Genomic DNA, 13,807 nt, shown 5'->3' with positions numbered 1-13,807 from the left:
AGAAAGTAGAAGAAAAAAAGACAAAGATCTCTGAAACTGCACTGCTGTGCTTTCCTGGATGAGTGCGTTGTGAACGTGCTACATAATGACACAGTGAATGCTTTTCATGCTTCATGGAATAATTTATTCACTCATCATATCTCTCTCTTTCTGTATGGATGTGTATGTCGGGGGGTGCATGACACATTCCAGGAAAACCCTGCAGAATTATTGATGCTGGTGTGGCTTTTGCATGTAAGCTTTTTTGACACCGCTACCCCACACAACTTCCTGCTACCACTTTCTTTTAGATGAACTTTATAATCATTGAATTATTCATCACCATCTGAACATTTCCATTAAAATTGTTTTTGTGTATGTGTTTGTTTCTCCGCATTTGTCTCTCTTATCCATCTCAGGCTTATGAAACATTTTACATGTTATAGTATCAGCTGTATTATGATTAATAGATAATTTAATTATTAAAGATCAGTATCAATGCAAAGAGATTTACTTTGCTGGTGTTTATCCCCCTCAAGCATGACTGTTGCTTTGACACAAGCATTATCAAGACAGTGTTCAACCCATTCAGAGTAACAAGCAACAGCAAACCAAATACTATCTTGCAGCAACAATATCCACAACTCAACTACAGTTTTACTGTCCTTTGTTGCATTTTCCTTTTGTCAATACACCAACCTTTCTACCTCAACCAAGTGCAAAAACGTTTTGTGATATTTTGAAATGTTTTATGAATTTATGGTGTTTCACCACAGCTTTTTTAGGCGCAGATTGAAAATGTGCTTTCAAACATGGATAGAAAGGGACTTCATGCTCAAAATGTACAAAACCAAACTGTAAAAGTATACCACATCACTGTCCGGGAGCCTGTGCGGTCTATAAAGTGCATTTTCTTGTTGGTACAAATGGTATCGGAAGATTTGAAAAAAGATAACTACTTTAGGAACCACACAAAATGCAGTATTGCTAAGATACAGCCAGGCAAACATTTACACAGCATTTATGTTTTGCTTTTCTGTTCTCGAAATGAGCATGTCTGAGTTAATTTCTAAAGACAGATTCACCCCAAGCCACGTATGTGTCTTTAATGTCACAACACACCAAGCTGTTATCTGTAGACCTCTTTTGTACTCTCAGGCCTTTGGAACAATTACTAACGCATGAGAAAACCCCTTACAATTGTCCCACTTATGACCTTTGTGCGTGTGTGACAAATAAAAGCGAGAAAATGACTGTACATTTGTGTGCCTTATGTGAGTGTGTAAGCGTGTGCATGTAAGGCAGGGCTGCTTTAGAGCTATGTGTGCGTCCTTTATGCACAGCACAGTCCATTTGAGGAGAGATGGTCATTTTCCCTGAGGCCTAGTGAGTCCAGCTGTCAGCAGAGTGAGTGAGACACAAAGTGATTTTCAACAAAAGAGAAAAAGAAAGGAGAAAATGTACTGATAGAGATACAGGTCATTGACAGTGTTGTTTATTTTTCCACACATATTGATTTAACCGTTACCCCAACACAGTTTGTGCATTAGCATGTTTTGCTTGTATATTTTCTTGTGGTGTTTTACAGGAGTACTGTCTGTCCAAGAGACATTTGCCTGCTGTGTTTCTGTGACTACTTATTGTGTACAAATCAATACACATCCACTTTCCATCTGACATAGATAGAAAAACACTTTGATGTCATTATAACCCTAGTCTAAATCAACAACATTAAATTTCCGGGATTGTTCAGGTGCCTCCGGAAATTCTGCTGGATGTCCCTCATTTTGGTGGGATGTTCGTCACCTTCCTTTTTTCTTTGTGTTTCCTAAAGATTTATGAGGACTATGGTTATCTGCTTTACAGATCTCTGCAGAGTAAATCGAGACAGCTTGCTAGACTATCTTTAGAAGTTTTCTGTTACATGACTAAAACACCAAAACAAATTCCTTCCCAAGGCTATTTTGCAGAGGCACCGTTGCCCCGTCCAGCGCTCAGCGCCGCCCAAGAGGATTGTGATTGGTTTGTGGAAATGCTAATTTACCAGTGCAAATTCTTTTTCTCACAGCAACTGAATTGCAGACTTAATTTTGAAATGAAGAAGTAACTCAAATAGTAATGAATAAGTTGGTAAAATTGGAATTGAGTGGGTCAAATTACACAAATACACACAATATACTGTATACATTATTGACATAAATCCATTGTAATGTTGTGAAATTGTAATGTGTCTGTCTGGGGAAAAGTGCGGTGTCATGGAATAGGAGAGTAGCAGCTGGTCCTTCCAGCTGTAATCAAGACTCACCCTGGCTTTAATGTTTAATTATCACACCTTTTTGTTCATTAACTGCTTGCTTCTGGCATTAACTGGAAATCCCTAAAAACAACCCATTGAAGAAGCCTCAAATAAACCTAAACAGTACATGGTATTATTAAAATGACCTCACCATGAGAACCAGAATGCATTTTTGAACGCATTGATATACAGTTTGTGTTAATAAAATTTAGAAATATGGGCACATCAGTGATTTGAAAAACTTTACTGAACAACGTGCTTCCCTTCTGTAGTCACATCAATCAGTCCCGAATCATTGTAAGTTGTAAGTCTCTAAAGTTCTGGCCGCTGGAATAAATTCTGTCATATCAAATATAATTTCAATTGATCAGACAGGTTTTATGAGAGGACGTCATTCATTCATCAATATCCGCAGACTTTTAAATGCATAATTGCATAATTATGCATAATTTTTAATGCATTCTCCAGAGTCTGGGGTCACTCCAGATGTGGTGGTGTCCCTTGACGCGGAGAAGGCTTTGACAAGGTTGAAAGGGGCTCTCCATGCTGTAAGTTTGGGTTTGGTCATAATTTGTTTTCTGGGCTTTTGTATTCTTCTCCTAGGGCTACAGTAGTCACTAATAATTTATGTTCACAATATTTTTCATTATCCAGAGGAACACGTTGGGGTTGCCCTCTCAGTCCATTGCTGTTTGTTTTAGCGATAAAACCCCTGTTAATGAAGCGTCGAACCACACAGTCCATACAAGGCGTTATCAGGATGGGAATCGACCATAGCATCTCTTTGTATGCTGCTGATCTCTTAATTTATATAACAGACCCATTGGCTTCTACACCCGTAATTTTGAAGATTCTCTGAGACTTTTGTAGCTTTTTAGAGTATAAAAATGAATTATGTTTCCCTCTTAATGAGAAGGCGCAACAAATACAGGATACAGGCTTGCCATTTTTGTGTATCAAAGTCAGGGTTCAAATATCTAGGAATCCATGTCAACATCTCTTTTTCTGGTATGTTGAAAAAAGGTATGAAGTTATAGTACAGCATGTGGAAAAAGTGAAAAAAAAGCCATAGAATAATGTGTTGAAAAAGTCATAGTACTGTATGTGATATGTGATTTGTCATAGTGTAGTATGTTAAAAAAAGTGATACAAAAAAAGTCATGGTATATTATATTGAAAAAGTAATGTATTACAAAATATAAAAAGTCATGTTATTGTATGTCGAAAAAACTGTTAAAAATTTCATAGTATAGAATGTCAAAAAATGTCATGTTATTGTATGGTATATCAAAAAAAGTGATATAAAAGTCATAGTATAGTGTGTCGAAAAAAATATAGTATGTCAAAAAAAGTAATTAAAAAGTGTCATAGCATAGAATGTCAAAAAAAGTCGTAGTGTAGTATGTCAAAAAAGTGATAAAAAAGTCATGGTACAACATATTGAAAAAGTAATATATAGTATGTCGAAGAAAGTAAAAACAAGTTATGTTATAATGTGTCAAAGTGTTCAAAAATCATAGCTGAAAAATTTCATATTATTGTACATCGAAAAAAACATAAAAATATAAAGGTCATAGTATAGCATGTTGAAAAAAAGTTATTCAAATATTCTATGTTGAAAAAGTGATAAAAAAGCCATAGTATAGTATGATGAAAAAATGTAAATAAAAAGTCATAGTATAGAATGTCGAATAAGTCGTACTATTATTGTATGTCAAAAAAGTGATATCTCAAAAATTGTCATAGTATAGTGTGACAAAAAAAAGATGTATATAGTCATAGTATAGCATGTTGAACAAGTGATACAAAAGTCATAGTATAGTACTTTGAAAAAAGTAATATAATGTAATAGTAGCATACTGAAAAAAGTAAAAGTATAGTATGTTGAAAAAAGTTATGAAAAAGTCACAGTACAGTTTGAAAAAAAGACATGGTATTGTATGATGAAAAAAGTCATGCTATTATTGAATGTCAACAAAAGTCGTAGTGAAGCATGTCGAAAATGATAGATAGTGATAGTCAATGTGTAGTATGTCAAAAAAAGGGATAAAATGTTATAGTATAACAAATGGAAAAAAGTCACAGAAGAGTATGTCAAAAAAGTTATACTATTATTGTATGTTGAAAAAGTGATAAAAAAGTCTTAGTATGGCATGTCAAAAAAAGTAATTAAAAAGTCATAGTATAGCATAATGAAAAAAGTCATAGAACTTTACGTCGAAAAAAGTGATAAAAAGTCATAGTATAACATGTTGAAAAAGTGATAAAAAATCGTGTAGTATCATGTGTCATGTGTCATCGTGTCATTTAGTATGTCAAAAAAAACAAAAATTGGAGGTTGAGTGTTCAACTCTTCAATGTGCTGTTGGCTTTTTTGACATACTATGACTTTATTACTTTTTTTTCAACATACTATACTATGACTTTCTTGACTACTATGCTTTTACTTTTTTCGACATACATTACTTTCAGTTTTTCGACTTCGGTAATGTAAACAATAAATACAACATCAAACCAAACTTTTGTGATCTTCCCAGATAGTTCAGTGAGATAAACTGTTAGATCTAAGATTGGAGGTTGAGAGTTCAACTCTTCAACCAACTTACTATTTTTGACATACTATGAACTTTTTAATCGTATTTTGACATAACTATAACATGACTTTATATCAGTTTTTAGACATACAAGACAGTTACTTTTTATAATTTTTTCGACATACTATACAATGACTTTTTTAACACTTTTTTATACTAGGCTATAACTATTAACTTTTTTTTGTCATCAGTAACGTAAACAATAAATAAAAAGCTGAACCTCTGCATTATGAGCTTCACAGATAGCTATATAGATAGACTTTTTATGACTTTTTTTTCAACATACTATACTATGACTTTTTTCAAAATACTACGCTTTGACTTTTTTCAACATTCTACACTATGATGTTTGCATCTTTAGTAATGTAAACAATAAATACAACCCAGACCTATCCATTATGCTATTAACAAATAGCTCAGTGAGATAAACTGCTACATCAAAGAAAAAGATTAGAGTTTCAGGGTTCAACTCTTCGACTTACTATGACTTTTTTAATAGTATTTTGACATAACTATAATGTAAGTTTTTGTCACTATTTTCAACATGCTATACTATGACTTTTTATAATTTTTTCAACACATGACTTTTTTTTCATCAGTAATGTGAACAATAAATACAAAGTTGAACTGGTACAGTTTAAGTTTCTCAAATAGCTAAGTAAGATAAGCTGCTAGCAATAAAATGATGATTGGAGGTTTAGAGCTCAACATTCTATTGACTTTTTTGACATACTACACAACAACTTTTTTTTTACATACTATACCATAACTTTTTATATTTGTTTTCCTCATACTATACTATGACTTTTTTTATTACTTCTTTTGACATACTATGCTTTGCCTGATTTTTGCCATCACTTTTTGAATAATTATCACTTTTTGAAAATGTTATACTATGACTTTTTAAATACCGTTTTTCAATATACTCTAGTCTAGTATGACTTTTTTGTAAACATTTGTATCACTTTTTTCATCATACAATATTTTAATTTTTATCACTTTGTTCATCATACTATACTATGACTTTTTTCTTCAACAAGAAAAAAGTAAAATATGTTTAAGTTCTAAACCCTCAACCGCCAATCTTCCTTTTACCTGTAGTAGCTTATCTCACTGAGCTATGTGTGAATCTCTTCATATGTTGGTTTGGCATTGTATTTATTGTTCACATTATTGAAGACATAAAAAGTCAGTGTATCATGTCAAAGAAAGTCAAATCGTAGTATGTCAAAAAAAAAGTCATAGTATATTATGTCAAAGAAAAGTCACAGTATGTCAATAATACGGTAAAGTGTTGAACCCTCAACCTCTATTCCAAATTTTAGCTGTTGCTACTTATCACACTTAGCTATTTGTGACGCTCACAAGTATCTAAAAAAAACATCTTTGTATACCATGTTGAAAAAGTGATGAAAGTGTTGGAAAAAAATCATGAACAGGTAAAGTATATCCAATCTTGAAAAAGTGATAGTAAAACATGTCAATAAAAGTCTTTGTATAAATGTATGGTATGTTTGAAAAAAATCAAAGTATAGTATGTCAAAAAAGTGATAAAAGTCTATGCATGGTATATCAAAAAAAGTCATAGTATAGTATGTCAAAAATAATCATCATTGACCACTATCACTTTTTTTCAATATACTAGACGTATGTCAAAATAAAGTGATAAAAAGTCTTAGTATGTCCAAAAAAAGTGATAAAAAGTCCTAGTATTGTATGTCAAAAAATGTCATAGTATAGTACGTCGAAATAAGTGACAAGAAAATAGTTGGGAAAACTCATAAAAAGTCATAGCAAAGCATGTCAAAAAAAGTGTTAAAAAAGTAAATGTAATGGCATGTTTGAAAACTGTCATAGTATAGTATGTCAAAAAGTGATAAAAAGTCTATGTATGGTATATTAAAAAAAGTCATAGTATAGTATGTCAAAGAAAAGTCACAGTATGTTAATAATATGTTAATATGGTAAAGTGTTGAACCCTCAACCTCTATTCCAAAGCTGTAGCCACTTATCACACCAAGGTATTTGTGAAGTCCATGACGGGCTGGTTTGGTGGTTCAGTGTTGTATTTAGTGTTCACATTACTGAAGATGTAAAAAGACGTAGTATAGTATGTCAAAAAAAAATACTAATATAGTATGTCAATAAAAGCCATAAAAAGGTAAACTATTGTACCTCGAAAAAGTCTTTAAAAAGTCATAGTACAGTATGTCAAAACATTTAATAAAAATGTCATGATATATATACTATGTCAAAAAGTCAAAGCACAGTATGTCAACAAAAAATTGTAAAACGTTTTACTATACTATGTCAAAAAAGTAATAAAAAGGTCAAAGTTTAGTATGTCAAAAAAAGGTCATAGCATAGTACGTAAAAAAAGTCATTGTCAAAAAGAATTATAATAACGTTAAAGCACTTTAAAGAGTTGAACCCTGAATCTTCAATCTTCATTTTAACCATATCAGCTTATATCACCAAGCTACAGTGGTGTGAAAAAGTGTTTGCCCCCTTCCTCATTTCCTGTTCCTTTGCATGTTTGTCACACTTAAGTGTTTCGGAACATCAAACCAATTTAAACGATAGTCAAGGACAACACAAGTAAACACAAAATGCAATTTGTAAATGAAGGTGTTTATTATTAAAGGTGAAAAAAAATCCAAACCATCATGGCCCTTTGTGAAAAAGTGATTCAGCTTATCTGGTTTCGGCTCGCGGGGGCGCAGCTCCAGCAGGGAACCCCAAACTTCCCTTTCCCGAGCCACATCAACCAGCTCCAACTGGGGGATCCTGAGGCGTTCCCAGGCCAGGTTGGAGATATAATCTCTCTACCTAGTCCTGGGTCTTCCCCGAGGCCTCCTCCCAGCTGGACGTGCCTGGAACATCTCCCTAGGGAGGCGCCCAGGAGGCATCCTTACCAGATGCCCGAATCACCTCAACTGGCTGTCAAAACACCCACAACCCAAATCACGTCCTGTATGAGCTGATGCCTTCAGGCAGAAGGTACAGGTTTCCAAACAACAAGCTTAACAGGTATAAATTCTCATTTGGGCTGCTTTCAATCAATTAATGAATAATAGAATAAGATGTGTGTGTGTGTGTGTGTGTGGTGTGTGTGGTGGGGTTTGGTGTTGTGTGTGTGTGTGTGTGTGTGTGTGTGTGTGTGTGTGTGTGTGTGTGTTGGAATTAGCTGCAGTGATGTATGTGTGATTAATACTACTAAATAATATTTGTTGTACTTACCATTTTGGTTATAGGATGTACAATACCTGGACACTGGTGCAATATTTTTATCTATATATGCTATGCTATGCTATGCTATATATTGGTGTCATGCAATTGAGCCTTGTGCAATGCAGAAGCTATTGACCACAGTATGAGTTAACGGGAAATGTACAATCATTATCAAAATTAAGTGCAATACGAGGGGGAGGATGTGTTGTGGGTTCTCTTCTGTTCTTCTGTGATTGTGAGGAAAGGTAGCGGGTATAGTGGGAGGTTTATTAGATGTTCATTGAATCATTGGATGAGATAATGTATGATTATGTTTCTATGTAGGTTGGCTGCATGTTTTGTGTGTGTTTGTGCGCGATATACTGCCATTTCGTCTCTCGAGTGCCCAGAATGAATTTCTCCTAAAAGAGACAAAAAAGGCTTATCTTATCTTATCTTATAAAAATTCATATTATATTATGTGGAAAAAAGTAATAAAATGTCAATGTATGGTATGTTGCCAAAATTTATAGTAGTATGTCAATCATGAAAAGTCATAGTAAAGTATGTTGAAAATAATCATTGTATAGCATGTCGAAAGAAGTGATAAAAAGGAATAGCAAATTGTATTGGAAAAAAGTCTTTAAAAACTCAGTATAGTATAGCATGTCAAAGAAAGTCTGGAAGAACATGTAACTTTCATACAAAATGGCACAGCCTCCAAATGAAGTACAATTAAAACAGTTATAGCATAGTATGTTGGGGGGGGGGAAACATAAAAAGTCATAGTATTGTATGTCAAGGAAAGTCTGGAAGAACATCCAACACCCCACAAAAAGGTCCAGGCTGCATTGGGGGTCGAACCAAGTGTCAGAGTCTGCAGTGCCCACTTGCTGGTGCTAGTTGGAGCAGTGTCCACTAATGAGCCACCATGCCAACTAATAAAGTACATTGAAATAAAAATAAAAAATAAAAATTGAATAAAGGTCTAAAATGCCTAAAAAGTCAAAGTATTTAATGTCGAAAAAAGTCATAGTTTAGTGTGTCAAAAAAGTTATAAAGTTACAGTTTAGTATTTCGAAAAAAGTGATCAAAATGTCACAGTATAGCTTATGGCAAAAAGTCATAGTATAGTAGCCTACCTTGTCTATAATGTGGTGGAATATTCCCCTCTGGAATGTAGCAAGTGGCGTAGAAGTAGCCTAAAAAGTAGCACAACATTAAAAATGTGTAAGTACCTAAAATGTGTACTTAAGAATACTACTTGAGTTCATTTATTTAGTTACTTTACACCATTGTGAAAAGGAAAGTGTCAGATAAATGTGAGGTTTGTAGTGGTAAAGAAAACGTTGACCGTGCGATGATGACACGTAAAGAGTTTAAGGTAGAAAGGGACAAATTTAAGAAAAAAATAAGAAGAAAGTGAAGTTACACGTTACAAGGTTGTTGGAGATAAAGGAAAAACAAGGTAAGAGAGGACACTTCGATACAGTAGGTGGCGGTATCCACCTTTCACGTTGGTTTGTAACCCGTCATCAAATCTAAAAAGAAGAAACCGTTAACTTCCGTGTAAAATGACTCCAACTTTCCTGTGCGGCTTCAGCTTGCTAGCTAACTAGCAACTGCATCTCAGTAGCTCGAGTCGGTCAACGGACGGCTACTGCTACAATCAAGTTAGTCCAAATGGATTATACGGCAACTCAAAGTGGGTTCAGACAGCGTAAGTTACGTACGTGATTGTATCGATCAAATCAACCTTAAGTTATTAGCTATCTAATTAGCGAACGGCTGCATGCACAATTTGTACTTGCTAGCTTTCTGGAATCCAACGTAAACGGAGCTGAATGATGCTGTCACTGTTTTGAGCTGGTTGAGGCTAACGACTTATCGCTATTGTTAGCTAGATAACTTATAAAAACACAGACACCAAAACGTTAAACTTCAGTCCACCACTTTCTAACGTTTGTCAGTGTGGAAGACAATAGCTAAATAAAGTGGAATAAGTAGCGAAAGCCTGTCTCTTTTGTGTGGTGGAAGTGTCTGTGCTGTGTTTTTTTGTGTTTACAGATTGTTTAAAGCAAAATGTAGTGCTACATTTTAAGTGTTTTTGTAAGCTAAAAAAACACTTATTTTCCAAGCTTCAATCTGGGTTAGACTTTGGGGCTTTTTTTTATTTTTACTCTTCCATAAGCAGAACGTCTGATAACTAGCTAGTAATGAGGCTAGCCAATACATTTGATTTGCCGCTACCTCAAGTCCCTAAGATAGGAGTATCTTTAAACAGATATCTGCGCATCACCAACATTTAAAGAAGTCTCCCCAAAGCACGCTGTTCAGATGAATGAAACGATTAGTCAGCTGTGTGCTTGAATCCTCAGTTTTCCACAATCAGGCCGATGGTGAGCACCACAGCAAAGGCGCACTATGTTGTTACAATATCAACTGAACACAAACTGATGCATGCTGGTTTCTAAGGTTTCCTGTCTGCTACTGTTGCATTTGATTGTATTACAAATTTTCTACACTAATTCTGTGTAGACCTACAGCTTTGTTTGACATATCTGTTTCTCAAACCATTCTTTCTTTTCATCTTTCATCCAGAGCCTAATATGCGTCTAAGGACTAATTTGGTGGATGGTTCAGAAGGCAGCCAGCTGTTTGAGGACACAAGTGGAGCTGCATCTGGACCACAGACGGGGTACAGGTGGGGACCAGGCTGAAGATGGGCTAGATGTTAAACTGTTGTGAATATATATTGTGTTATTGCATTTTGTATGTTTTTGTCCTATGTTGCATCAAGGAAAAAAATCAGGCACCCTTTGTCAATCAATCAGACCATGCTCTCAAAAATAAAAAGTTGACTATGTTTGTGTTTGTTTGTTTTTTAGGTGACACGTCCATTAGGTTCTTTCAGATGTTATATTTTCTTGTGTCATTTTGGCAGTAACCAGCAGCCTGGGCCTCAAGCAGCAGGATTTCCTGGCCAGTCTATCCTGTCAGACCCCATGTCTAACCTGGCCATGGCATATGGCAGCTCACTGGCGTCCCAGGGAAGGGAAATGGTAGACAAGAATGTAAGACTGAGTTAATAATAACAATACCATAAATGGTTGTTTACCAGAAATTATGCAAAAGGGGGTGAATAATGCATGTGTATCTGTCTGTGTGCTTGCTTTTTTCAGCTGGACAGGTTCATCCCAATTTCTAAACTGAAATATTATTTTGCCGTGGACACAGTGTATGTGGGGAAGAAGCTTGGCCTTCTAGTATTCCCTTACATGCACGAGGTAAGTCTTCTCACACCAGCTAAATAGAAGTTATTCTGTTAGGTCTGCCACGTTGCAATTGGTCAATCCTGTGCATGTGAAAATATGGTTGTTTTTTTTCCTCTGAGGCTTTTCTTATTCTCTGAGTTGAGACAAAATACCTGTTGTAGTTTAAATTGATTGAAAAAGTAATCCAGACTAAACCGTACACAGGAATCAATGCTACTACACTACATGCTTTCTTCTGGAAATTTAGTCAGTAAGGATTTATCAAGTGTGTGATCATGTGTGTGTTGTAGAACTGGGAGGTGAGCTACCAGCAGGACACTCCTGTGGCTCCACGCATTGATGTGAACGCTCCTGATCTCTACATTCCCGCCATGGGCTTCATAACATACATCCTGGTGGCTGGACTGGCCCTCGGCACACAGAACAAGTACATCCATACATCCATGTTTTTATCAACGTGATACCAGTTTAGAAAACGGGCAGTAATCTATTGTGTTTTTTTGTTCGTATTCTTTATACGCAATGATCATTAACAGCTAGGTAGCAGACTTCTTTATGTCTTCTCACATAACCACATGTCAGTTTATTGTGGATTGTAGTTTTTTCCCACCCAGGCATTGGCTTCATTTTACCGATAGCTTTTCATTCTAATACACACCCACAGAGCAACAACGGCAACCACAAAGCACTTAAAACTTCTGTAAGCTAATAGGACAGCAACATCTTACAACAAAAACAACCTCTGGATGGATTAATTACAGTGTTGCACGAATTTAACTTCTGTCTTTTTTTGCAAAATAATAACATAAGTTAAATAAGTGGATTGAAATTGTACCAAATATGGTATGTTTATATTTAATACTAAAGTGTGGGTGTGGGGGGGAACAATTGCAGAAGGTAAGGTATTGATGCACTGATGTAATGAGTTCACAGTATGTACATACATGGAGACTGTACCTTTTTGTGCACCCTTAAGGTTTTCTCCAGAGCTGCTGGGAGTTCAGGCCAGCTCAGCGTTGGTGTGGCTGATCATGGAAGTCCTGGCGGTCCTCCTGTCGCTCTACCTTGTGACCGTTAACACTGATCTCACGACCATAGACCTGCTGGCTTTTTCTGGCTACAAATATGTTGGGTATGTACATCATCTTTCAATGTTCACATTTTCATCACCAACTCACCCTCTACTGCCTTTCACCTATCACTTGTAAAACAAGTGTTGTTAAACTATGCCCAGAACAAAACATGTCTTTAATGTTCTTTGTGTAACGCTGTAAGGCTCTGTGGATATGACTATCTCTGTCTGTGTGTGTCTTATTTCCTCAGGATGATTGTAGGGGTCGTAGCAGGCCTTTTGTTTGGGAGGCCGGCATACTATCTCTCTCTACTTTGGTGCTGTGTTGCCATCTTTGTCTTTATGGTGAGTAGTAACATCTACTAACTCTTGAGAGTTTAAATTATTGATCTTAATAGACAGATTTCCTATTTACAAATAATTGGGGACAGATGCACAAATTTACTATATTAATCCCTTGGCAATGCATTGAATTATATACTATTCTGTAGAATATTCAGTAGTAGAATGTTCCTTTTCTTGGCTTTCTGGATTTTTTTTTTTTTTCTCCAACCTTGTCCTAAAAATCCCTCACCATAGCTCTCTACAATTCTCCTGTCAGCTTTACAGCCCCGTCTGTAGACACTTCTTATGCCAATAAATAAGTAAAGCCTTTCCCATACCTGTAACCGATGTCAAGCTATGACATGAATACACGCCATGCTGTAATTGCACACCACTCACCTTTTTGCATCTTACTATTTTGCTTTACACATACCCTTACAACCCCCATCTCCACCTTTGTCACACATACCTATACACACAGCGGCCACTTCATTAGGTACACCTTGGCAGTCTAATGCAATTCAGTCATAACATTTACCTATACAAACTTTATAAGGTTAACGTTTTGGTGACATTGTAGGGAATGTGTGGATTGATTTATGTTTATTACTGAGGTCATAGTTTTAAAGTGGTGTTATACTTCCCTATATCCAATCAAGATATGTTTCTATTTTCTAACTATGACCTCAGTGCTAAAAGACACAATGCATTTAACACATTTCCGACAATGTCCCCAAAGTCTGAACATTACGTCATGTGGTACATTTGTTAAATGGTTGATTAAAGAATATTTTTAACGGGTCTCTCCTCAGATCCGCACGCTGCGTCTGAAGCTCTTATCTGAGGCGGCGGCGGAGGGAAGGCTGGTGAGAGGAGCCAGAAACCAGCTGAGGATGTACCTCACCATGTCTATAGCAGGAGCACAACCCATCTTCATGTACTGGCTCACCTACCACCTCATCAGATAAAACACACACACACACTCATTTCAAGATGAACTTGGCGGTCCAAATGCCTTCGCAACCCCTTAAAAACACTCAAGCGCGCACACCCCCCC

General features: G+C 35.8%; 1 protein-coding gene across 7 annotated transcripts in view; it reads left to right on the top strand.

The window, feature by feature from the left end:
• The first annotated feature begins 9,529 nt into the window (after positions 1-9,529).
• The window catches only part of yif1b (Yip1 interacting factor homolog B (S. cerevisiae)), a 5,564-nt gene continuing 1,286 nt past the window's right edge, over positions 9,530-13,807 (top strand). Inside the window, exons 1-8 of one of the 7 annotated variants that reach the window (XM_032511827.1) lie at positions 9,530-9,799; positions 10,681-10,777; positions 11,024-11,153; positions 11,262-11,366; positions 11,645-11,781; positions 12,331-12,486; positions 12,678-12,771; positions 13,563-13,792. In XM_032511827.1, coding sequence (XP_032367718.1) covers positions 9,763-9,799; positions 10,681-10,777; positions 11,024-11,153; positions 11,262-11,366; positions 11,645-11,781; positions 12,331-12,486; positions 12,678-12,771; positions 13,563-13,718 — 912 coding nt within the window. In that variant the 5' untranslated portion in view covers positions 9,530-9,762 and the 3' untranslated portion in view covers positions 13,719-13,792. Of the gene's footprint in view, positions 9,809-10,680; positions 10,784-11,023; positions 11,154-11,261; positions 11,367-11,644; positions 11,782-12,330; positions 12,487-12,677; positions 12,772-13,562; positions 13,793-13,807 lie in introns of those variants that run through there. The other 6 variants (XM_032511824.1, XM_032511817.1, XM_032511820.1 and 3 more) reach the window with 6 other exon arrangements.

This window comes from Etheostoma spectabile, chromosome 3, assembly GCF_008692095.1.
Source record: "Etheostoma spectabile isolate EspeVRDwgs_2016 chromosome 3, UIUC_Espe_1.0, whole genome shotgun sequence".
NCBI classification, from domain to species: Eukaryota; Metazoa; Chordata; class Actinopteri; order Perciformes; family Percidae; genus Etheostoma; species Etheostoma spectabile.
This window is presented reverse-complemented; position numbering and strand designations above follow the sequence as displayed.